Raw genomic sequence first — 26,601 nt, 5'->3', positions numbered from 1 at the left:
CACACTCACTGCATCCTACCACACACACACACACACACACACACACACACACACACACGTTTAACTGACAAGCTGATTTATCAATATACAAGATTAGCTCTTCTCACTAATGAATAAAACAAATGTAATTAATATTTGTGTGTTAAATACATTCAAAGTGACTGCGCCTCCTCAGAAGACCTGGATTATACCACTCGATTCATATGAATTAATTTGACGATGTCCTTATATATTATTTGAAGCTTAAAAATGATGGTGGAATGGAGTTTCAATGGAGGGACAGAAATCTCTCACATTTCATTACAAATATCTTCATTTGTATTTCGCAGAAGAAAGCAAGCCATAGAGATTTGGAGCGACATGAGGGTGAGCAAATCATGAGAGAATTTTAATTTCACAGTTATGATTTACATATGACCACATGTGTCATATCTTTTAAGTATTCGGCAACTTGATCTCATAATTGAGGTCATTTACGTATAGAAGACTTAAAGCTACAGCAACAAAAACAATCTATAGTTATACAAGGACCATTATAGAAATTCATGGAATAACATTAATGCTACAGACGTGTACACGAGAAACTCGGATTTAAGGATTAGTTCACCCAAAAATGATAATTCTGTCATTAATTACTCCCCTCATGTCGTTTCAAACCCGTAAGACCTTCGTTCATCTTCAGAACACAAATTAAGATATTTTTGATGGAATCTGAGAGCTGTCTGACCCTGCATAGACAGCAACTGAAATGTTCCCAAGTCCAGAAACGTAGCGAGGAGATCTGTAAAACAATCCATGTGACATCAGGGGTTCAACCATAATTATACGAAGCTACGAGAATAATTTTTGTGCGCAAAAGAAAAAAAATAATGACTTTATTAATAACAATTAGTCTCCTCTGCAACACCCTGTAGCGCCATTTTGAAATTAATGACAGAATTTTTATTTTTGGGTGAACTAACCCTTTAATACTATTCTCATGGTGGCTGCTGTGAACCTGCCTGACCGAACTTGTGCAATTCAATGTTTCTTGGAAGAAGAAACTACTCACTGAAAATCAACACATGACTTTCTAGCCCAATGGCTTTTACCAGTGCTATTAATAGCTGACAAGAAAATAAGACATTGTCTTTTTATGATTTCTGGAAGCATGACATTTGATCTGTCAGTCATAACCTGGAATATAATGTCAGTGGCCTTAGCCTTGAACAATACATATGTGCAATGGGGTCTTATTTGCATTATAACTGTAAGCTCATATCCTGCTGCATTATATATCAGGGCTCAACAATCAGGACGGCCTGCTAGCCCAAGGGCAGTGTGAGAGCGTGTCAGGATAGTTACTTGCCTTTTGGGGATAGTTTTAAATTCATTGTTCCTTGTACATCCATTTTTATGTCTTGCAAACTTAAATATTTTGTTTTCCAGTATATAAATCTATAGTTACATTATAGCTCTATAATTTTCAACTCAATGAAATTTCAATTTGTTGTCAAAATATTGTTGTCAGAAAAAGATCGGTTGGTTGTATTTAAATGTATTGCCATATCAGCTTCATTGGCTATTATACAAATTAAACATTCAACAACATAATATCATAAATACAATATAATAAAAATAGTGGTGTCAATCGAAAAAAAAAAAATCAACGAATTAATCGCATTTTTTCTGAAATTAACTGTGATTAATCGCAATTAGTCCCATCTAACATTAAAGTTTTTAAATATACTTTTAAATTGCAATAATTTCACATTAATGTAGAAACAACATAAAAACTGTATTTTTTTTACTATTTAATGGCATCTTTAGGACTGAATGCGAGTATCACGGATACCAATACTACTGATGTCTCTATGATTTTTCTTCTTCTAATCTTTAACCATTGACTATAGCCATTCAACATTATAGTATAATTGAGAGCTATCAATTTGAACATTTATTAGACTTTAACTTCTAATTTAAGTGAACTTAAAACAATAAACAATTAGGAAATATGCAGAAATCGAATAAAGCTATCAAACATAAATTCTAAATTAAATATAGATGAATCCTTAAAGATACAAAAGTTATTGACTTGCTCTTTTTTTTCTTTTGTTGTTTGATTAACAGACATCACAGCAGCTGGCTATGAGGTTTTTTTGGCTGCTATTACTTTAAGAGCTGCTGCTGAACATGACGCAGATCTGACACACATCTCTTTACCTTTTCTGACCCACTTCAGCTCTTAAAGTCTCTATAATGAGCTGACGAGTTGAAACGGGTGTGTTAGATCAGGGAAACAATGCTGCTGCTCCACGACAGTTTGGAAAACCACTGCACTTCAGAGACATGTTCTTAAATCTGACTCGTATAACAAATACTGACATGCATGGACAGTTTTAAGGCAGCTTTAATTGCCTTTTTGGTAACTTCATGACTTAACTGATGACATAACTACAACATTGCATGCTCGTAGTTTCTTTTGTGCTTTAATATGAAATTTTATATATACAGCGCACTGCTGCATTTGTGCATGCAATTGAAGAGCACACCCTACGAGCAAAATTGTAAAGGTTTTTTAAAATTATTAATAAGTCCTTAAAAGTTTGTCCTGATAAAAATCACTGTCTCATAACATAAAAAATTGGACAGACCACAAATATAGGTTTTACAGTCAAGTTGGGGCTTGACATTTTGGTGCTTCTTTACCCTTCAATAAATGCCCATGAGTCAGTTTAGTATGGCCTATCTGACAACTTGTGTATACAACTTGGTTGTGTCTTGTCAAAAGAACTGGAAAGAATTATATATAAAATACACTACCATTTAAAAGGTTTTGGGCTCAGTAAGTTTTTATTTTTATTTCATACTCTTTGATCAGAATTGAAACTGATGACTGGAGTAATGGCAGCTAAAAATTGTAAAACATTCAAATAGAACACGTTTTTTTAAATGTTAATAATTATATTTTACAATATTTCAGTTTTTTTTTGGGGATTAAACAAATGCATCCTTGGTGTTTTAAATGTTAATAATTATATTTTACAATATTTCAGTTTTTTTTTTTTGGATTAAACAAATGCATCCTTGGTGAGCAGAAGAGACTTCTTTCAAAAATATATTTTTTTAAATCTTACTGATCCCAAACTTTTGAATTTTAGTGTACACAGAAAAACAGTAATGGACAAAAAAGTGATCATTTAAAGCAGAAAAAAGTCTTTACTGTTGAGCCCTGCATATGTTTGTCTATCTGTGCTTTAGATAGTTTGCTCTGTAACACGTGACTGACGTGTCCCTCACCTCCATTATGTCTTTAATGACGGGTGTCCAGCGAGACACGTTGTAAGTCTCCTTGTCTGACCGGTCTTTCCGAGGTTGTTTACGGAATGAGAACATGCTCGGCTGTTATGAGGAGAGATGGAGGTGAAAAAATGAATATCATCAAAAATAAATCCCTTTAAAATTGCAGTTGTATTGCATCCAATCAGAACTGTAAAAAATCAACACGCAAGAATAAACAATAAAATTAGCTTTTGCTGTGGTTTAGAAAATGCCATTGACTGTCTTGAAAGTTTGTTTGTATGCATACTAAAACTTTGGAACTGTAATAACTCTATAAACCTACAGCACTTCCCTATTCCCAAATACATTCCAAGATATTAAACCGCAATTCAGAACGCATCAAAACCAAATAATAAGTCACCAGTATGAGTGAATTATGCAATATCAACAGGAAAAGAAGCAGTGCCAGAGGAGAAAGCAAGCATCTGCAGACTCACCGTGGAGAGGATGGGAACTCCCAGATGTTTCCAGTTCAGGATATACCCGCTCTCATCCTCGATTTTCACATGCTGAATCAGTTTATTCAGGTTCTCCGCTGTCGTTCCTGCTCATTACACACAAACACACATTCAGCTGCACTCATCCAGCAGGAAAACATACTAAGCTGGACAGTTAAGATGTTTCCCAATCTCTACATGACAAGAAAAGAGAAATATCCACCGTTTAGACTGAAGATGTAGAGTAGGACGGCCCGGATCTTATCAGTGGTGTCATGTGGGTGTAACAGCACAGGAAGTAACATCCTCATGGGGTCCTTGACCTTCTGTCCTTCAGCATCTGCACCTACAGCCAGATCCTACATACAAAGCACAAAATCAGACACACAAAAAGACCACGTGAGACTAGGGCTGGGTATCGAGTTCGATGCTTTTTAGGGACTGACCGAATTGCCTCGATACTATCGAGTATCGAAAAATGTCTTGTCGTTCGGTACCAAATTTCGATACCTAAGGGGTTAATCAAGAGGTGTGTTCAACTTGACGTGGCGCTGCGCAGACCGATAGGTGTTAAAGGGGTCATATGATGCGATTTCAAGTTTTCCTTTCTCTTTGGAGTGTTACAAGCTGTCCGTGAATAGAGAAGATCCCTAAAGTTGCAAAGACTAAAGTCTCAAATCCAAAGAGATATTCTTTATAAAAGTTAAGACTCGTCCACGCCCTCCTAAAACACCTCATTTAAACATGCCCCCACATGTCTACATCACTATGGGAAGATTTGCATAATGCCGCCCAAATGTTCACGCAAAGAAAGACGGCATAACTTTATTGTTGCTGCCACCGCCGCCACCACGCTGTGTGTTTCGTTGCGAAAGCGAAAATACTTTGTTTGGTTTTCCAAAAGAGGACACAACTAGAAATCAGTGGTTAAGTTGTATTTACAACACTGTTCCAGAACAGATCAACCCAAATATTCAGATGTGTGCAGCGCATTTTATGGAGGACTGTTTCCTGATCCTGGTAGAGTAGACTACAATGCCGGCGTGACGTAGGTATGTGGGGGCGTGTTAGAACGAGCCGTTTTAGGTAGGCGTGGCTGACTCTTAACTTTTATAAAGAATATCTCTTTGGTTTTGGGACTTTAGTCTTTGCAACTTTACAGATCTTCTTTATGCACCAAGAGATTGTAACACTTCAAAGAGAAAGGAAAAATTGAAATCGCATCATATGACCCCTTTAAAACAGCTTTTTAAAATGAAAGCGTTCTTTGTCCAAACTGGCGTTTCCACTAATGTTCCGTTTCAGAAACAATCTCCGTCCACACTAATGTTACACGACTGAAAACCACCATCATGTAATAACTTTGTGTTTGTAATAACTTCTGATCGCGATCTTGTGTGTTTTGGCCATATAATGTTGCTGAAATATGTTATTTGTAGCTTATATCAGGCTAATCGCTACACCTGCTTAGCTTTTCTCGTGTAAACACTCTGTATTGTTATGAAAATAGGCAGAATCGCATTAAAATGCCATAAATCATATACTGTCGTAACCGTGTGTTTATTATGTTCATGTTTCATCCGTAGAAATGTTTTTCTGGGTTTCTTATGTACAGAACCAAATGCGGAAGTGTAATGGATGTTCGTCATCAGAGACAGGGCGGGTTATGAACGTGTAACATGATTGACATGAGCAGCGAATGATCTCCTCTGAGTCAGAACAGCGATCGCGGAATAGAAAACACAGGCAGACAGCGCTGGAAGCAGCTGCTCATCAGTAAATCAGTGTAAAATAAATAGAAATGAGGATTCTGTCTGAGAATCATCCGTCTTGTGCAGTGGCTCAGGAGATGAGTCTTTTGAGTCTGTAAAAACGTCAACAAGCTGAAAAAATAAAACAGTTTTTCTTAAGTGTGTTTTTTTTTTTTTAGGTAATGTGTAATCTTGTTAAAACAGATTTCATAAAATTGGTATCGGAAAAAGTATCGTTCAGGAACCGGTATCGAAGTCAAGGTATCGGTATCGAAGATTTTTGAACGAAACCCAGTCCTACGTGAGACACTCTGGATCAGATGAGGGCGTCCTTTCCCTCGAGACATCACTAAGATTTACCTGTTCGGCTTTGCAGAGTTTTTCCACATTCTTCTGGAAATGACTCATCAGATCCTCAGCTAAACTAACGTGGACAGTTTTCTGAGGGAGAAAAATGGGAAACATTAAATTGCATGCGAGTATTTTAGGCAGCCTCGACCATCACTACTGAATGTATAGGCAGACTAAACGTGATCTTTCACAGTCACAGGTGACATGAGATAGCACACTCTTTCAGGACATGTGAGGCGGCTCGATTACCTGAGTCATCTGCTTGCGGAAGCCTGGCATCTTCTTCATGAGCTGTGATAAGCCTCCGATTGTGATCTGCCAATGACAGGGGCATCTATGACATACTCATATGAGGGAATCTGCAACTGGACACTACTGTTATTGTTTGGAGGTGTAATTAATTGTAAAAATATACTGTACATTCCCATCAGCCTGTTTCTTCTCATCTCTGTTGGCAGAGATTTCCTTCACCAGTTTGGGGATTTGCCTTTGGAATAAATAAATACAATAGTGCTGATTACATTAACAAGGATATTTATGAAGATAATAGGCTTTATGCTTAACACCTCATCTGCTTATTTTACAGAATACAGAAGTTTGTTGCGAATAAACCCCCATTTGGCAAATACCAAAGCTACAATGCATGTATCTTTTGTGGATAAAGCGATCCCATAATGCACTGCAGCAAGCTCCAAGGAGGAGAAAGGAGTTTGGGGTCAGTGTGATTTTTTTTTTTCTTTTTTGAAAGAAATTAATACATGTATTCATCAAGGATGCATTAACTTGTTCAGAGTGACAGCAAATAACATTTATAATTTGGGATGCACCGGTTGACCGGCCATAAATCAGAACCGGACGGTTTTTGCTAACACGCGATCGGCAACCGGACGTTTATTTTTTCGGCCGATTTTTCCGGAAGTGCGCACTACATTGGAATCATTCGCGAACATGTAATTTGTGTGGAAGTATTTCGAAATCCGTTTTCTGAATCCCGCTCCCGCAAACATATATGGCAGGGGTCTCCAACACGTCGCTTGCGAGCTACCAGTAGCTCGTGGCCTGATTGGAGGTAGCTCGCCAAGACATACTTGACATATCGGCCGTGAGGTTATTTTAATTATCCCGTTTCATATTTTAATTATCATTAAACCCGTATTTGATTATCGCGATTTGAAAAACTCACAGTAAATACTGCTCAGCTTTAATCAAAGTTATTATTATAAGAGTCTCACACAGACGCAACATGCAGAGTAGTTTCGTTTTGTGTGAAAACATGACTGAAGGCAGAGTGCTGAGGGAAAGAATGCATATGTGTATGAAAGAATGTATGATTTAATTATGTGTATGAATGTATAATAGGAAACTGACTGTCTTCAGAAAAGTTTCGATGGCATTTGCTTTCCATCTTCCCTCCGTGTAATGTGTAATAAAGCAGTGTTTAGAAGCGCAGCTTTGTTTACAGAGGTTACCGTGGAAACAGTTCTATTCTGCTGTTCATAAGCGCCACCTGCTGTCAAACTGTGGATTTACAAATTCATTCAGTCTGTCCGCCATATTTTTGTTCAGACCAATGCAAAAATCAGACCAGATTTTTGTTGTAAATCTTAACCGATCGATGGAAAATAGGCTTGTTATCAGAGGTGTTGAGATTTTTAGAATGCACATGAGCTTATGTAGAACTGTTTATGGAGCAGATAACTTTTTTTTTTTAATTTATCATTCTGACACATCCTTTTTATTGAAAAAAAATATTTTAAGGCTGAAATATTATAATTTTATTTTAAAAAAATGGTCAAAACTTTATTTGAACATGTAGTACATGTCAGTAGATAACATGTTATGAATATTGTTTGTTAGTTTAAAATCCGGCCATCATTTTTTAATGTTTTTATTTCACTGCTTATGCAAACAATAAGTGCATAGTGCTGCTAATTTTATTTCTTCGCTTTTGTCATAAAACTTGGTATAATGATTTCAGTGTGTGTATCAGTACTTTTTAAATACAGTGGTGTGAAAAAGTGTTGGCCCCCTTCCTTCCGGGTGTGTGATAGTGCCCATTGTTTTCAATACCCAAAAGCCAGTCTGGCCTGTTAAATACCAAATAAACATATTGTTCAAGTATACTTTCATTCTTTCTTGTTTGTTGCTTAAAGGAAAAAGAAATCGGAAATCAGTATTGGAATCCGCCAGTTTGCTTGTAAAAAAAATCGGTATCGGAATCGGCCATGAAAAACTATGATCGGTGCATCACTATTGATAATGTTACAAAAGATTTGTTTCAAATAAATGCTGTTCTTCTGAACTTTTTAATGATCAAAGAATCCAGAAATAAAAATGATATCACCGTTTCTCAAAATATGAAGCAGCACAACTGTTTTCAACATTGATAATAATCAGAAATGTTTATTGAGCAGCAAATCAGCATTAGAATGATTTCTGAAGATCATGTGACACTGAAGACTGGAGTAATGATGCTGAAAATTCAGCTCTGATCACAGGAAAAAACGGCATTTAACAATATATTCACATAGAAAACAGTTATTTTAAATTGCAATAATATTTCATAATTAGCTCTGGGCGATTTTCCTCAATAAAACGATAACAAGAGTTTGATAAATGTTCGATATAGTGTTTATGCACCAAAAGAGGAAGGAAACAGCGCTCCTCATTTGAATCGCGGCACACAGAGCATTGATCCGCTCGACTCAAAGTTCAAGCAGCAGCGCAGCGCGAGCTCACTAGAGCAGATGCGTTACTCGCTGATGAGTCTCGGTCACGCCACACTAAACAACGCTTTACGCTGTGATTTAAACTAGTTTAAAGCCGGATGAAACAGCGCTGACAAACAGGAGAAACACTGAGCAATGATACAGTCAGGAAGCTTGTCAATCTACAAATCACTATGGAAGACCAATGGTTAATTTTAATAAAACTCAAACAGTTATATTTCACCATATAAAAATGAGGTTGTTACAATTTTTACAGATGTTACTGTTTTTGATAATGAACATAAATTTACATCTGCATCTTAACACTCAAGCTACTACTGTCAACTCAATCTACTGTCAAACATGCATTTCTAAGAGACATTTTTTTTTTTTTAATATTAACATTGCAGCCTGCACTGCAAACTGTGCTGAAGATATGTGCCAAAGTCAGACAACACAAACCTGTATCATGATTTGAAACAATATCACTCATTAGAATGTTTACATGTTTGTCATGTTCTGACCATTAAAGAGTCGTTTAAAACCACAATTAATGATTAATCTGATTTCTACAACTTTCACTTAGGAGCAAAAATCTGCCTTTAAACTTGAAAGAAATAATGATTTGAAATTTATCGTGATAATTATCGATATCGACTGATATGAAAAATTTTATCGTGATTTTTTTTTGCCATATCGCCCAGCCCTATTCATAATATTAGTTTTTACTGTATTTTTGATCAAATACATGCAGCCTTTATGAGCAGAAGAGACCTCTTTCAAAAACATAAATCTTACAATACAACCCCAAACTTTTGAACTGTAGTGTATTTTTGAATGCAGAAAAGTACTGACACAAAGAGTCCAATTTAAAGAAAACTGACCACCCCAATGTTTGTGTGCCAGATTGTGGAGATTAAACTCACATGAACAAGTAATTCTACTCACCCAGTGACCTCAGCAATGTGCATGTGACGTAATTTGACCCATAATTCATCCTCTTCATTCAGTAAAGCTTCTTTCTTAGAGCCATCCTTTAACTTATACCTAAGAGAAGACACACAGAAAAACACCAATACACAGCAGAACCAAAATAATAGCACGGATGTCTGGTAAAGTAAATAGAAATCAAGTGATTTGGCTGAGAGTAAGTTGAGGTGTCATACTCATAGTTGTTGTCCTTTATTGGTATGAGGTCATAAGCCATAGCCTGGAAGGTGAGCTCATGAAGAATAGGGCTAACAGGGTCCAGCGCACGATCAACAATCAGAAGCTGAGCCTGCGTTTTTCCCTGAATATGAAAGGAAAACACTGAAGAGGCAGCTTTGTGCAAGCAGAAATATCACTTATAAGACAACATCAGGAAAATAACAAGATTACAAACATTATAGGTAAAAAAAAAAAAAGTCTCAGTCAGTACATGATCTTATTCACCAATCCTACTCGGGCTTTTCCTACAAAACTTAGGCTTATAGAGCTAGCAATTCAATTTTCATGAATCAGTTCTTTCGAACGGTCTTATCCAATGAAATCGATTCAGAATTCTGACGGATTAATTGTCTCTGTCTCTGCTCACCAAGGCTACATTTATTTGATCTGAAATACAGCAAAAACAGAAATATTATAGATATATTATTACAATTTAAAATAAGTGTTATCTATTTGAACATACTGTAAAATGTAATTTATTCCAGTGATCAAAGCTGTATTTTCAGCATCATTTCTCCAGTCTTCAGTGTCACATGATCAATCATTCTAATATGCTGATTTGCTGCTCAAGAAACATTTATTATTATTGTCAATGATGAAAACAGTGGTCCAGTGGTTTTTTACAAGATTCTTTGATTAACTGAAAGTTCAAATAGACAGCATTTATATAAAACACAAATCTTTTGTATAGATCTCTTTACTGTCATTTTTGATCAATTAAATGCATCCTTGCTGAATAACAGTATAAAAAAATAAAAAAAAACATACCCCCCAAACTTCTGAACATCAGTGTATGTTAAGAAAAAGCTATATTGTCTAGCTCTAAATCCCACCATATCAATCAGACACGCTGTCATGTGAGGTTGTAGTAAACACTCAACAGCTCCCACCTTTTTCTTCGAATTATCATCCAACTCGTAATGTCGTGCCAGTTTATTATCCACAAGTTCAGCCAACTTGTTTCCATAATCAAGAGCCGAATCCCTGCATTGAAGAGAGAATTCATTACCGAAACCTAGATTAAATATCCATTCAAGCATCAGGTGTAATTTCAGCACATGTAAAGTGAGTAAGAGCAGGCTGACTGTACTTCTTGTATCTGACTCCAGGATACTCGTCCAGCGTGGCGCAGAGAGTTACGATCTGATTCGCTATCGTCTCCAGCGTCTGATCTCTGTCCTGACTGTTCGGAGTGTAGATGCTCTTGAAGGCCTCTGTGTTTTCACAGGTGAACACCTGTACAGGTCACCCATACAACACACACACATTAACAACAGTCATTAACAACACAATACTCGGCCATAACAGGCTAAATGAATCTACACTCACCTGTGCTTCCAGTGGCAGAAACGAGATGTTGATCTCTTTACACACTTTAATGTGCTTGGCACAGTTCTTCTTCATCTTGTCAAAGAGATCATCAGGACAGTCTGTGGCCATTTTGATATAAAAGTAATAAAAATGTCACTCTTGCTGAAAATAACAAGCAATCTATTTGGTCTTTGGGACAATCGACTCACAGTCAGTGAAGAAGACATATGCAGCTTTGTATTTGGGTTTCGGTTTGAAGTCATTAATAAATGCATCAACACACTGCAAATATAAAACATCCGGGTCACAAACAGATCAGCACAGTAAAGTAAGTGATATTATGCTTATTATTTGTGTCTCCTGAGCTCTGACCATGGCAGTGGGTCTCATGAAATAGATGGCCTTCATCTCTGGAACTGGCTCTCTGTTTTTGTGCAGGTCCTCCACAACTGTGAACAAACGAGAGGTAACACGTTATGACAATAACTCCCCATCCAGCACATGTGCATTCTTTTTCTCGATATGGAGGAAACGAAAAGCTTCCCTTCTGGAAAACACAGGAAGGAAGAGCGACCGACTCTCGCTACACAATGAAGTTCAAACACTGAACCTGCAGACAGCTGGATTTCTGTCTAACACACACGATGTTCAACAGAACTGGAGCAAAATCTCTTCTCTCACTTACTTGTGATGCCCTCCGACATGAGATTGGACATTTTGCAGCAGGAGGAGAGGAGGCGCGTGGTGAATTGGTCCAGAATGAGGATCTGTGAGGACAGATTTGACATCAATCACAGAATGTGAATCATTAATCATATTACTCTAACATTAACATAACATGAATCATACGCTGGATTTCAATTCCACTTGTCCTTTCAAATCAAAATACCCTTTATTATAACAAATCCCTGTTCAAAGTGTCAATCAGTATGTACTGTAATTTTTCAGTCAGTAACTTTTTTTTTACTGTACCCTTGTTACATATACTTAATATAGTAATAAAAGTAAATTATGCATAATTACAAACAACTAACCCTAAACCAAGCCCTCGGGTAAGTATATATTAATTAATATTACTTATTTACTTAATTGTGTAATTACACTGATACAGGGACACCTTTAAATAGTGTAACACACTTTACAATAAGATTCCACTTATCTGCATTAAAAATATGTACCTACAATGAAAAACATTGATTAATCTTACATAATTTTTATTTTCATATTTATTTATACATTACTAAAATGTACATAATGCATTACTACGATTATTTAATTGACCATTAATTTTATTAGCGAACATTAACAAATATAAATAAATACTGTAAAACAAATGTGTTGTTACTTAATGGTAGTTAATGTACCAATGAGACCTTATAGGCCCGGTTTCATAGACAGGGCTTAGCCTAAGCCCTGCAAAATGCAATAAATCCATTGAATCAATATAAAAGTTATTTTTCATATTGAAACTGTTGAAAATACACAACATAGTAAGTTGATCCACATATGACAGCCTCTGAACTTGGTCAATATTAATCTTATATGCAGGCACTGGACTAAAAATACATTCAATCAGTCATCGCTCCCAAAATGAATTCAACGGGTCATCTTGTTAATGCTACAAATTAATTACTATATATATATATATATATATACTTGAAAGAGGTTACCAGAAATAGTATGTTTTTGTTTAGTATATAGTAAGGAAAATGTCCTGTAGGTGACCTGCTCTGATACCAGTCAGGTCAGCCAGCTTCTGTGTTTAGTATACAGCAGAGGATTACAGCCGGAGCCAATACTTCATTTGCTCAGTGGGAGACCTTTAAAGGCCACAAATTTGCTAAATATAAACGGAAAGCTTCAGGGGGGAAAGAAAGAAAGAAAGAAAGAAATCATTCAAACTGACCTTCCATACTTCTGACTTTCTGCAGTCGGCAATGAGGGTGTCCTTGATTCCTGTGACGCCACATAAAGGAATCTGTTAGTTATAGCAGTGCCATGGAACTGAAAATCAAGAAAAATTTCCAAGAAGCTTTACTTCCTGTTTTGAGTTTGTTCTGCTTGAAGAATGCACAGACATGTAAAAAACAGCTTATAAATATCAAATGAATATGTGTGTATGCGTGTGTGTGTGGAAAATACTAATTTGTAAAGTTCATAAATGCTAATTTACATGTAGATCTTGATATGTGGATGTTTTCATATTCTGATTAAGTTATATTATTTAAAAAATAATATATTTAAAATAATTTGAGCCATTTCACAGCCTTGGAAATCTGCTGCGGCCCCCCTGCAATACAGATATGTGAAAGTGCAGCCTATCCATTTATAACACTTTGAAAAACACACACATACACAATTATAATCAGCTTATAATTACCTATGAATCCACATATTTAACACTGCAAAATCACTTCGTGTGTGTTATGGCTAGTCTTCATCAAATGTTGTGAACACAAGTCGCAGTTCACAACCATAGACTGTATAAAAACATCACAACACAGCCGACCGGAAGTCACTGATGAACTTCACAGAATGTAACACACGGGCGCGGGAGAACTGAAGTTCCATTATGACATCATCAAACACTCCGCGTCCCGCAACTCTTAAAACGGAAACAGCCAGCGCAGAATTGACAAGCGAGCACTCAGTAGTGAAACTGGACTGGACTGGCTAACATTTAGCAGAGCAGCTAACAGAAACAGTGACTCAGTGGCATATGCACGACATTTAATGAGACAAACATGGCGCAAAATACGGAACACAATCCACATGGTTTGCTTTTTAAACACCAAAACAAACGCGTAAACAAACAACTTCATAAAAACGACTGTGACTCCTCCGTGCAAACCCAGCATAAACTCATCTCTATAAACTTCTGACAGCTCTTCCTCGGAGTTGAACTCTTATAAATGACGAAGCACGAGGCTGTGCATGCAAGAAGTGTGCAGAAAATCAGCTGAATACTCCATGAACTTACTTTGCCAAACTATTCTTTTCAAGCCGTGCTCAGCTCCAGCCGCCATCTTGAGTTGAGTGAGTCGAAAGCAGTGCGCTCCTCCGCACTCCGGGAGGAGTCACGTGTGGACAGTTTTGACGGAGCAGTTTGTGTTGAAATGGATTTTTAAAATTCTATTTAAAATTTTTAAATTCTATTTAAAAAAAATCCGTACTATATTTGGTTTTGTGAATGCACTGTTTTGAAACCTGTTCTAGTAAGCACACTTTTTCCTAGGAGTGAGTTTATTTTTTGGAAGTCCATTTCTGTATAGGCGCATATCTTAAAAGTTTTCATATCTTAAAGGATTACAAAAAAACTATTGCACATTTCCATCATTAATTCCCTGGAGACACGAAGTTGATTAAACGGGCCATTCTTGGAGTGACATAGGAAAGGCAAATTTTTTAAAATATTTTTAATAACAATGTCTTTTAACATTTAAATATTCAGTAAAAATGAATGCTTAATGGCATTTTGGTTTTATAAATACCTGTGTTTATGGTTATACTGATGCTGACTACTATGTCAGTGATCTTATTTTCACCAAGAGGCAGTAAAACCAGACAAATTAGCACAAATCCTACTTTTTCTAAAATTGCCATTATGGTAGTTTTAAGATCAAGGGACATATAGCCTATAGTGCGACTATAATTATCAAAATATAGATTCAAATATGTTAAATCTGCAAGTTATCAGCATAACACCAATAAAGTGTGACACATAATCAAAATTATTATATAATTTAGCAAAATGTTTGAAAATTAAGAATAATTATACCATGCACTCCTCAGAACAACCATCACTTGCAATGACCTTTACACACAAAAAAAGTAAACATATATAATTTTCCTTTTAAAGAGGCAACATCCACTGGTAACACCACAAACATTAAGTTTGGGGACACAACTTTTTCTTAAAATAGCCTATAATAAAATGTTGTTGTTGTTGTTGTTTTTAGATCATAATAATAATAATTAAATTGTACGTTAAATAAAATCTATATATTCACAATATAAGCACTTTAATTCTGTAAAATGTTTTATATTTTTGCAATTGCATCCCATGATACCTCTATGTGGAACATATTTAGCTAAACACACATCTATCAAAGTCATTTAAATACTTTTGAATATATTTTTTTTAACAGTGCACAAATAGTTTTCTACAAAATACAAGTACCTACACATTTTCTGATTCATTGATATATATATATATTTATATATATACATTTTTTTTTAAATTTTTTTTTCAACTGTTGCAAATAAGTAGGACACTACTTGTCACCACAAATGAAGAATGACCCAAACACACATTACTGGGACATGTTCAGACCAAATGGGGTACATTTTCACAAAGGAAAACCTCAATAAACAGTAAAAATGTAATAGGCAACAAAATATATGTCTGGATCCAGAATTATTTAGAATAATTATACATACAAAATAAATGTTTAATCGTTACCACCTTAAAATTACAAAAAGATAATTGTGGTGAGACGTCTCCTTTTAATTTTTTTTAAAGAAAAGATTACAGGGACAGCGTTCCTGTGTAACACTTTAGAATGAATGTTATTTACCTAATTGAGTACTAAAACTAAATACACAAATGTGTATAAACTACATTATTTACATTAGACTGCACAGGCTATAATACAGCATCCCTTTTTTAATGCATGTCATATTCACTTCTGATTGGCCAGCTCATTCTCATCCCCAGCTCTTATTGGCCAGCTCTTCGGAGGAGGCGGGGTTAGGTTAATATATCAGAGATGCTTTTAAGAAAAGCTCCATATAGTCAGCCAAAACACAAGAAACAGAAGAGATTGCAGAGTTTAGATTGAGGAATCAGGATTCAAACAGAGAAAACAGATGGCAGTCCTTGGAGGAATCAAGGGGCTGGTGCTTTTGCTTGGAATAGTCTCACAGGTAGAGTTATGTCACATTTTATTTATTCACTTTTCATTTCCCTTTATTCAGAAATTAAGTGCAACATAACATGCAGCATAGAATGATGTGGCAATAAGGGAAATAGTATTACTTTAAACAAAAAATAAAATAATCATTTTCTATGATTCTGTCATGCATTCATACTTACTTTTTCAAATGCTATGCAGTTATGAAAAACACTTGGAATTAAAAAAAGTATACTTATATAAATGTTTACAATCTAATGAAAGTCTTTGTGAACGGTTTCATTTACAGGCATCAGGTACTGCTCATCTGGATCAAATTCACAGTATCTGCTTAAATTCAAATTCATACTGATAAATACGCTGTTGTTGATTGTGATTTGTATTATATTTAACCAGCATTAAGTTGTTTTGTCTTTTCAGGCAGCACAATGACCGTGAGCATTTTTACGGTGACATCAAAGAGCACAGTATTGCGCTGGAGCAAATATGAAGGCGCATTGTCCTACAGAGTAACAGCTTCTCTCCGAAACTCTCAAGTCCCTGTGGTCTTTGCCAGCTTTGGACAAAACACTATTATGGGCTCCGTCAATTCTCTGAATCCCAACACTGCGTACACCTTTCGTGTCGAGGCCCTGGACAGCCACATGAACATGCTGACAGATGCTGCTGTGGATGGATCTACTGGTGCGTACTGAAATCTACACATGGCTTGCTAAAGAGTAGTGATGGGATCTAGGAAGTGTTTTCAGAATTGAAAGAAATTTCCATGACCTTTCTATGCCAGGAAATGACTATTTTTTTAAATTCCGTGATAATTCTAGGTTTTCCCAATAGAATTCCTGACCTTTTTAATCCTATTTCAGGCTTAGCGTCTTGTTTGTTAAATTGACCTTGTTGCAGTTTAACATTTTTGAATCAGTTAGGCTCTTAGTGTTAAAGACAGTAAATTGATGATGCTTGAAATGAATGGAACTGTTAAATTTCTTATCTTATGTTCAGCTCCTGATGTGCCCACCATTGAGATGGCCTCCTCTAAAGAAAGCCAGAGCATCACTGTGAAATTCACTACGGTCTCCGGTGCCACTTCATACATCCTACGCGCTGAGACAAATGATGGATCTTTCTTCTCAGAGATCCCAGTACCCGGCTCTCCGGGGACTGTCACCAACCTCCAGCCATACACAGACTACACTCTCAGTGTCATGTCCGTCAACAGCGCAGGCAGAAGCCAGCCTTCCATCTCCGTGGAGGCTAAGACAGGTATATTCTTCTAGTCCCTCTCCACCCTCTTTGACCTAGAGGCCAAAGAAATTATCCATTCATGAAAGGACAGAGTTGGCTATTCTCTAACCCTCACCCAGTGTTGTAACCTTATCCTCTCATTGAGAAAGATCAGGATAAGCTACATGGCTGATCTCATGGGCTTGATTTTTAGCAGCATGCATAGCTTGTGTTCACATTTTCAATGAAATAGGTTTCTCACGCATGTGTCCCTAAGTAACAATATCCGGGTTTGCTCTGTAGGCAAAATATGAGACGTTGAACTATGACAAAAGGGCTGCCCTCCTCAAGGGACTGGGCACAGAAAATGTATTCTGTGTCTTCACCTCTGGGCTCTCAGCAGTTTTGTGTCATTGTTCAGGTAGCATGTTTTCCACCTGAGATGAATTCTCAGAATAGCCTCGATATGAAATCCTATCACAAATATCCACAGAATTACGCATGCATATGATCCAAAACAGAACAATGGGGTGTTTTCTTCAAACAACTTAAGCAATCTGAGAACTGTTCCAATTACGTCACACCCGGAAGTGGTAAGAGTAGAACCATTGCCTAGGGTTTAGTGAAAAGAATCCAGTTTCCAAACGAAACTGTCAAGGAAAGGCATCAGTAAAGAACAGGAGAGGGGCAGACAGGACATTCTAGGGGAAGGGCAGGACAGAACAAGAAATGGACCCGACTGAAGAGGGAAAGGAACAGAGGGACTGAAGGTGATGAAAGAGACCAGAAGGGACCTAACGGGAATGGAAGGGAATGATAGAGGACAGAAAGGACATGACAGAGAAGGAAAGGACAGGGAATGGAAGGGAACAGAAAGTAATGGAAGAAAATTAAAAGAAATGAATGAGAAATGGATGAATAGGAAATGCCAGGACAGGACAGGAAATGAAGGGATGGAAAGTGAAGAAACTGAAAGGAAAGGAAAGGATGGGACAGGACAGGAAAAGGCAGGACATTCAGGAAAGGAAAGGAAAGGAAAGGAAAGGATGGGACAGGACAGGAAAAGGCAGTACATTCAGGAAAGGAAAGGAAAGGAAAAGGTACTGCTCTCATTATGTAAAGCCATCTGACACCTGTCAACTGTCCCTCATATCCATATCACTTAATAAATCTAGGATCAGAATTAGATCACTTAGCTTGGTATTCAACCTTCAGAAAAAACTATCTTCAATACCTTGGGTCACAATGCAGATGTCTGTTTGATCTCACTATTATCTTTTCTCTTCTGTTGGACCCCAGTCCTTTCTGCTCCTCAGTTCAACACCAGCTCTCCCAGCAACAGCAGCATCCTGGTGAAGTGGGAGCCAGTGAATCATGCTGTCCTCTACAGTCTCAGCATCATCAAGGAAGGCTCGTACAGCCAAAGTCCCCTCAACACCACAGAAACTCAGGTTCACTTTCCAGACCTGGAGGCAGGAACCAAATACTGTATTAAAGGAAATGCCTGGAGTCCTGAGAACATTCCCGGAGATGACTTCACAGTTTGCCAGATCACACGTAAGACAATAGAGATGGAAAGAGAAAGTTTACTTAATCTTAAGTAGTCTGAATCTGCTGCACTTGACACACATTTACAGTTTTTGTCCTGCCTGTAATTAACACTGAAGGAAAAGAAATGGCTCAATAAAAGTGCAGCCAACAATGCATGTACACCAAGTACAGAATGTTAGGCAGAGCTATCCAATCCTGCTCCTTGGGGTGCGAACATGTTGCAGAGTTTAGCTTCAACCTGTTTTAACACCTGTTAAATTATGCTTGAAGCTAAACTGTGCAGGACAGTGGCCCTCCAGGAGCAGGAACGGACACTCCAGAGGTTAGGAAATGTTCAATGCTAAAAATCTGCGAATGCTGAAAAATTAAACTTTGTGTGTGTGTCCCCACAGGTTCTCCCACTCCTCAGTCCATTGAGCTAGTGGTGACAAGCACCCCTGATGCTGGTATTGTGGTGTCGTGGGACCCAGCTAAGGGTGCAGAGCAGTATGTCGCCATGAGCTTGACCGGACAGAACTGCTCCTCATCTAGTAACTCCTGCATCCTGATTCCTCTGAGCTGTGGAGAGACAAACTCTGTCACAGTGATCGCTATCAACCAGGCCGGAAACAGTGTCCCTTCATACCCAGTACAGATTATTTCATGTGAGTAAACTATTCACACATAAAATAGTTTGCCATTAAAAGGTCATATCACAGATAACACAACGTTCTTGCTCAGTTTGATGTACTACGTCAAGGGTGTCCAATTCTTCTCCTGGAGGGCCAATTTCTTGTAGAGTTTAACTCCAACACAACTTCCTGGAAGTTTATAATGATCCTAAAGACCTCGATTAGCTGGTTTAATCAGGGCTAGAACCACTCTGCAGGATAGCAGGCCTCCAGGAGCGGGACTAGACACACATTTACTATGTAGACCAAGGCTGTCCAATCCTGCTCCTGGAGGGTCAACGTCCTGCAGAGTTTAGCTCAAACACACTTGCTTTGAATTTTCAAAGACCTGAATTAGCTGGTTCAGATGAGTTTAAATAGGTTTGCAGCTAAAATCTGCAGGATAATAGCCCTCCAGGAACAGGTTTGGACACTTCTGATGTAAACATACCGTAATGTTAACAACACAAAGTTCCCTCCTCAGTCCACCCAAAAACAGGACATTCAATAACTGTCACGGTTATATGACAACAATTACTACATTGACTGACCATTTTTACGGTACATATCAACAGTGCCAGTCCTGGACTGGCAAAACTTTGTGAGGGGGACCCTGTCAGTGCATTCACCAAAACACCAAACACCAAAACAGTCCAGCAGGAGAATGTATATTATGACAGTCATGTTGCATGATTTGACTGATTTGGATGTTACGTAGAAAGGGTGACAGCGCACCGCTTTAAAGGAAAGGAATGGAATGCGGCATCATTTTGTTTTCATAAAAAAAATAAAATTAAAAAAAATTCTATTAGTTGCACAGCCCTGGTCATTAAATCATCTTTGGGAGAAAGGGGTGGTTCGGGGGTCCTATGCATCTTGTGTACTTTATATATAGGGAAGACGGGCACTGCACACCAAAGATGCCTACTCAATATTCAGCAACTTAGCTCAGGTTATTACTCAATTCACATGCATTCACAAGAGGTTAGCCATTCATAAACAATGTCATTTACAAACGGATCTATCCATAGGTCTGAAGAGCTTTATTGCAAGTCTTCTGAAGAATCGATAGCTTTGCGTGAACAACAGAATTAAATTTAAGCTATTTTCACTGTGTATCTTGCCTTTTGCAGTATCCTTCACTGCCTAATCTGTTGTTTGTCAGTCCCTTGTCCCCCACAGCCCATCTGGGTGGAGGAATTGGTGCCTGGCAACTGTTCTGTGAAGTGGAGCGCCGTCCCTCATGCAGAGTACTACACCACATTTATTAAAAGTGACGATGGCATCGAGGGGATGTGCAACTCGACTGAGCTATACTGTCGGTTTCACTGCCACTGCGGATACTCGTACATCATGAGTGTGTTTGCACACAACCATGCTGGACCCAGTCCCCCAGGACCTCTCCTCAACCACACCACCTGTGAGTTTTAAAGATGCCGTAGAATTATTTGGAGTTTTGTGGCTGTTTGTTCATGTATTTTAGCTCTGAGGTCATAGGCAATCTATATGCTACATTTAAAATGTACAGTACCTTTCTTCCAAGAAACCAGGAAAAAATATTGATTCATGTTGCACTCACAGGCTTATTTCTCCAATTCTCTCTGGAACGACCTCCCCCCTAGTACCAGTAGCTGCTTTTTCTGACCATTTTTTAAATAAAAAAATGCTTTTACATAAAAAAGGTATTTATCTCAACCTGTTATCCACAGTGCCTTGCTGCCCAGAGCTCACAACGGTTTCTGCAGCTTCTTGGGAGACTCTGATGATAGAGTGGTCTCCTGTGCGTGGTGCAGATCTGTATGAGACCCGTGCTGTGGATGCAAACGAAGTGATTCTGTGTAATGACACGGCGCCCAGGTGTGCCCTCTCTGACCTCACTTGCAACAGCCGGTACAGTGTAGTCGTCATACCATGCAACGACGTAAGCGGCTGCAACCTCACCTGCAGTCCACAAACGCATGAAACAGGTATAATCACGCACACAAAGTGGAAAATACATCCAACATACAGATCATGTGTATGTGTCACAAATGTATACTGTACACACACTCTCTCATTTTCTTTCTTCCGAAAAGCTCCATGCATGCCTGAGATCACCAGTGTGAGCCAGACTAACATGTCTAGTTCTAGTGTGCTGGTTAGCTGGACTTCTGCTAACACAGTTGCTAACTACACCGTCAGTGTGATTGGCATAGTGGGTGACACGCACGTCTGTCACTCAAATGGAACTTCCTGTCTGGTGTCCAGCCTGCCCTGTGGCTCCGTCTATGAAGTCAGTACCATCGCATCAACTTCAGCTGGAGAGAGCATGCCCAGTTTCACCGTTTCCCTGGAAACAGGTTAGGTTTTCATGGTGATTTAAACAAAAAAGGTGATTCAAACAGTCAGGAAGCCACGTGGGTCAAAAAGAAAAGAGAAAGACAACCTACATAGGCAGCTAAAATACATTCAAGATCATTGAAACAAGAAAAAAAAATATTTGTACAGTATGTCCTATATGTTTAAGCTCATGGTGGCATTAGCTTAGCAACATGCTAACAGAAAACGACTGAAATCAAATGCGAGGCAAGTCTCTTGTGTACTTCCTTCCTGGTCACTTATGAGTTTCCATTTCAATTAGAATGCTGTCTTGGGTTTTGAAACACAACCTATACATCTTTTTAGTTTAAAAGTTTACAATTATACTTTATTTGTTTTTTCAGCACCTTGTTGTCCAGACAGTCTCACTGTGAGCCATGTGACCCAGGCTATGACAAACGTGACCTGGTCGCCCGCTCTCGGAGCCCAGACCTACATCACCTCTCTGTCTTCACCACGCGGCAATGCACAGTGTCACACTATGGAAACAGAATGCGTGATGGGATGCATTACCTGTGGCACTAACTACACCGTCTCACTGGATGCCATCAGTCGCACCGGGCACAAGGCGGAGTGCACCTATCACGGATTCTCTGCCAGTATGTCCTCATATACATAGCGTCACTGTCCAATGAAATGTATGTCCAAAAATGCATGATTCAAGAGCAAGAAAACACTTTTTATTAAAAAAATCTTACAAAATGTAATACAAAATAACGTGATTAGTCACCTTTAGCACCATACTGTATACAGAATTCTGTCACAAGGTCACCTGTTACGTTTATGGTCAAAATTCAAAAATTTTCAAAATTCTCAAAACCAGAGATATGTGTTTTCATCAGACAGCAATAATATAAAAATTGCACTGCTTCCATAAATTTTTTTGAGTGATTTTTAAAGTTGCCTTCGTGTGCTACTGGAAATGTCCTACTTTCCTTCCGTAATTATGAGTTTGTTGCATTCAAGTGCTTTGTTGTCGTACAGAACAGGAATCATGGCTATTCCTTGGTAAAATCTTATTAAAGCCAAAATGTATAGAAGATATTTAGCCAATATCCAACAGAATGTGAATAAAACGTAGCATTCCATTGAATGGCAACCATATCAACTTTCATATAAACGTGCTTGATGGTCAGAATTCTGGTCAAATAAATTATATTCTCTCTCTCTCTAAATATACATAACTGTAATGGCAAAAGAAGGCAATATACATTTTGTGGAAACAACAAAGAAAACTTAACACTACTGAAATGGTTCACCCCTCTGCCATATTTAAAGCTCAATGCCTGTCTAACTCAGAAACTTGGATATTAAAATTATTCCCAGCTGTAAATATGACTTTAGAGCTCATTCATGTCCAATTTCTGACTTTTGAATTCCAATAGCACGTGAAGGCAGCATTACTTCTGGAGTCAACATGAAATCAACATTTAGCCTTTTCATGATAAAAGTTTCTGGTCATACTGCATACAATTCTTCATATCCTGAAGTAAAGTGTAAAATGTAATAACTTGCTCTGCCTCTGAAATGACTGTTCTTTTCAGCTGACATCTTTTAGGCCACACAGCTGGGGGAAATAATGTTAGCCAACAGCCAAATAGATATGTAGGCATTGTTGAACTGTAGTTAATGCAGCATTTATAAAATCTTGCCAGTAAAAAAAAAATGCCGGCTAACGTGTATAAAGATTACAGCAATAATGTCACCTGTTCAATCTTATCACAACATGTAAGTGTGGAGCTTCATCAAACGTTGTCGTCTCTTTCAAGGTCAGTGCTGTCCCTCAGGCATCCGTCTCTATAGAGGAAGCAATAACACGCTGATTGTGCGCTGGAGGTCCAGCAGCGGCCTCACCAAATACACAGCAGAAGTCACTGGAAGGGACAGGACTCACGCGTGCAGCCCAGAGCCCGGCAGCTACACATGCACTGTGTCAGAGATCGTGTGCGGTCAGGTCTACACTGTGGTCGTTGCCCCACTGAATCCAGACGGAACCAAGGTCCAGTTCTGTAACAGCAGGATGTATTCAGGTAAGGAAGTTCAGTACAGAAGCCCAAAAATGATTTAGATTTTTTTTTCTCTTTGCATTAGATAAAATCTCCAAACAAATCAAATGTTCACACAGGTGTCCAAGCAGATATGAACATGAACCTGGAAGTGTGGCAATACTTTTTTTCATCTTTTAAATCTGTTGTTTTTTCATTTTAAACTCAACAAAAAATTTGTGAAATTATTGTTTATTTTTCTTTTAAACAAATGCCACTTCCTTTGCTATTTTATATAAATCATAGACATTCAAACTTTTTGTAAGTACTGCATAGGTCCAAATACTTTTTGGGCCACTATAGTTCATAATATCTGTTGTGATTGAACATTAAATAACTGAAATTAACATAAAAATGCCTGATTTGAGTTATGTTCTGTCTTTCAGTCACATGTGTGGGCAGCAATGTTGGAATGGGTAAGATTGAGAACATCTACATTTCAACCTGAACTAAATGAATTGCTCAAGTCATATCAAAAATAAGACAAACATGTTCATAATGCTCTGTTACTCGAAATGAAATGAGGACATGAAATATTTGACACTCTTTAATTGAAGCCTTTCTTTACTCACAGTGCTCTATCAAGGAAAAAGATAATGATGGGATGGATGTCCTTCAAACAGTGAGGTACGGCCAATACAAACACATGTGTCTTCATTACACATGCCAGTGCTTTTACAGACTAATCTGCAGTAAAGCAGTTACTTTTAAAAGTAACGCATTACAATATTGCGTTACGCCCTTAAAAAGTCACTAATTGCATTACTTAGTTACTTTTTATGGAAAGTAATGCGTTACGTTACTTTTGTGTCACTTTTTCTCATCTGGGCTGGGATTGCTTGTTTGTTTTTTTTATATAAAAAAGGTATTTTTTTGGCAAATTCATGTCTGTACAGTAGAGGGTACAGCTTAAACAAAACTTTCAGCTGTGTCGCCATTCTGAATTGCAAGAAGAATAGGATACACAAAGATAACCCATGACCATACTACTGAAACAATAACTGGCTTTCAGCTACATTTACTGTATATAGTCAGTTCCAGTGCTTTAAATAACTCTGACTTATTGTTTTCTCCTGTACAGCTTCTGGTAATATTGGACAACTGGATCCTTCAAAAAAAGTCCCCAAACCAGGAAAGAAAATGAATGCTTTACAACTAAATCATTTACAGTCTGCACTGGCTTCTGAAGTCAGGCTGTGAACTCATTTGAATATAATTACCTGAATAATGTAATTAGTCAGGATTCAACACTGTCCAATCACTTATGTTTATATATTTAAATTGCTTTAAAGATGTAATTTATGTCAATCATGTAATATGATTAATGGCAGAATTTTTCTTAGGAATTTGTCATTTTCTTACAAGCACCCTCAGATTACAGATTTTCAAATAGTTGTATCTCGACCAAATATTGTCCTATCCTAACAAACCATACATCAATGGAAAGCTTATTTATTCAGCTCTCAATTTCGAAAAATTGACACTTAAGAAAGACTGGTTTTGTGGTGCAGGGTCACATATGTGATCAACACACAATCCATTCAATTCTACAAACAATGAATTGATATTATTATTTTAACTTAATTTCAGGGATCCCTAATGTCATCTCAGGGATTTTCACTAAAGACAATTCATGATCTTGTGTGTCACATTATTTAATTCACTCTACAATTAGAATTTCTACAATTCTCCACTTGAAAAACAGTTGATAGGAACTTTAACAAGCTATTTTATGTTATGTTATGAAAGAAGATTTTGTACTAAGCAACATCCAAACATCTCACTTTAAAAAAAAAAAAGTAATTTGACAGTGGTTATGGCTATGCATCAGTTTCCAGGAATCATTTTAACAAACATAAAATGAAACTAACATTAATTTCCCTGTTTTGTTTTGTTTTTTAAAAAGAGGAAGATCAATCTGAGCAGTAATTGAATTTGAACTCCCCTACAGTATGCGGTGCCTCTGAGGGAAATCTACATCTAACTGTTAATTGAACTTCCCTTGGACGTTTGTCAAATGCATGATTTGTTGGAATGTGAATGAACATCTATAGTTTGACAGTAAAATTAATTCCCTGCATTAATAATGTGTCAGTTTCTGTTTCAAAACAGTGTACTTCCCCATTTCTAAAGAGAAAGTCACATAGCCACAACTGTTATAAGCAGGGGCGTTTCCTCCGAGGAGGCAAGGTGTCTCCTCAAAATATTGGATGAGATAAAAAAATGTGTAGTATAAAAATAAAACAATGCCAATATTATAAAATATAACACTAAAAATGTACAAACTACTTGTTTTTCTAAAGAAACATTGTCCAACAGCAACACCAGCAGGTAAAGTTATAGCGGGAGTCTGCGTCTCTCTCGCCTGCCCTGAGCCCATTGAGGTCTTCGGGTTCGGGTCGGGCTCGGGTTTATAGCTAAACTAAAAATATATGCAGTAGGCTTCGCTGCTTTCATAGACGCAGGCACGCACACACATTATTGCACACGACAACAACAACACATCACGGAAACTTTTATTAGTAAAATAGCTTCGACAAGCTACTGACTCGCAACTTTATATTTCTCTGCAATGAGGGGGTAAAATCGCTATTTTTTAAGTAACTAAGCCTCATTGCTTGTAGAGAGAGGCGCGCAGACGCAGGTTCACACACGCAACTTTCATCCCTCTCTCTCTCTCTCTCTCTCGCTAAATCAAATAAATGATATAATTAATTAATTCAAATAAATGCGATCTTACCGCACTGCATCTCTGTGTCTGATTTAAAGCAGGCC

At 37.6% G+C, this 26,601-nt stretch overlaps 2 protein-coding genes across 3 annotated transcripts in view; one reads left to right on the top strand and one right to left on the bottom strand.

Annotated features, from left to right (window-relative positions):
* Positions 1-14,159, bottom strand: part of LOC107748431 (syntaxin-binding protein 3-like) — a 17,050-nt gene extending 2,891 nt beyond the window's left edge. For both annotated transcript variants that reach the window (XM_016563203.1, XM_016563204.1), the window contains exons 1-16: positions 14,069-14,159; positions 12,995-13,044; positions 11,774-11,855; positions 11,461-11,537; positions 11,298-11,370; positions 11,107-11,207; positions 10,868-11,013; positions 10,668-10,761; positions 9,735-9,859; positions 9,517-9,615; positions 6,281-6,347; positions 6,110-6,175; positions 5,870-5,950; positions 3,982-4,117; positions 3,759-3,865; positions 3,280-3,381 (exon numbers count right to left, since the gene is read on the bottom strand). In XM_016563203.1, the coding sequence (XP_016418689.1) occupies positions 3,280-3,381; positions 3,759-3,865; positions 3,982-4,117; positions 5,870-5,950; positions 6,110-6,175; positions 6,281-6,347; positions 9,517-9,615; positions 9,735-9,859; positions 10,668-10,761; positions 10,868-11,013; positions 11,107-11,207; positions 11,298-11,370; positions 11,461-11,537; positions 11,774-11,855; positions 12,995-13,044; positions 14,069-14,114 (1,452 nt within the window). In that variant the 5' untranslated portion in view covers positions 14,115-14,159. The remainder of the gene's footprint in view (positions 1-3,279; positions 3,382-3,758; positions 3,866-3,981; positions 4,118-5,869; positions 5,951-6,109; positions 6,176-6,280; positions 6,348-9,516; positions 9,616-9,734; positions 9,860-10,667; positions 10,762-10,867; positions 11,014-11,106; positions 11,208-11,297; positions 11,371-11,460; positions 11,538-11,773; positions 11,856-12,994; positions 13,045-14,068) is intronic.
* Positions 14,160-15,904: 1,745 nt separating this feature from the next.
* Positions 15,905-25,910, top strand: LOC107748430 (fibronectin type III domain-containing protein 7-like). The gene is made up of 15 exons (XM_016563202.1): positions 15,905-16,014; positions 16,291-16,297; positions 16,422-16,685; positions 17,001-17,261; positions 18,522-18,779; positions 19,166-19,417; positions 20,589-20,843; positions 21,133-21,390; positions 21,499-21,762; positions 22,126-22,380; positions 23,551-23,811; positions 24,213-24,242; positions 24,401-24,453; positions 24,908-24,913; positions 25,735-25,910. Exons 1-13 carry the CDS (start codon positions 15,958-15,960, stop codon positions 24,421-24,423), a joined length of 2,445 nt encoding a protein of 814 aa, XP_016418688.1. The 5' UTR covers positions 15,905-15,957; the 3' UTR covers positions 24,424-24,453; positions 24,908-24,913; positions 25,735-25,910.
* Positions 25,911-26,601: the final 691 nt, after the last annotated feature.

Source organism: Sinocyclocheilus rhinocerous, unplaced genomic scaffold (genome assembly GCF_001515625.1).
Source record: "Sinocyclocheilus rhinocerous isolate Xijiao unplaced genomic scaffold, SAMN03320098_v1.1 scaffold2515, whole genome shotgun sequence".
In the NCBI taxonomy this organism is placed as follows: Eukaryota; Metazoa; Chordata; class Actinopteri; order Cypriniformes; family Cyprinidae; genus Sinocyclocheilus; species Sinocyclocheilus rhinocerous.
The sequence above is the reverse complement of the archived record's forward strand: the minus strand, read 5'-3'. Positions and strand labels throughout refer to the sequence as shown.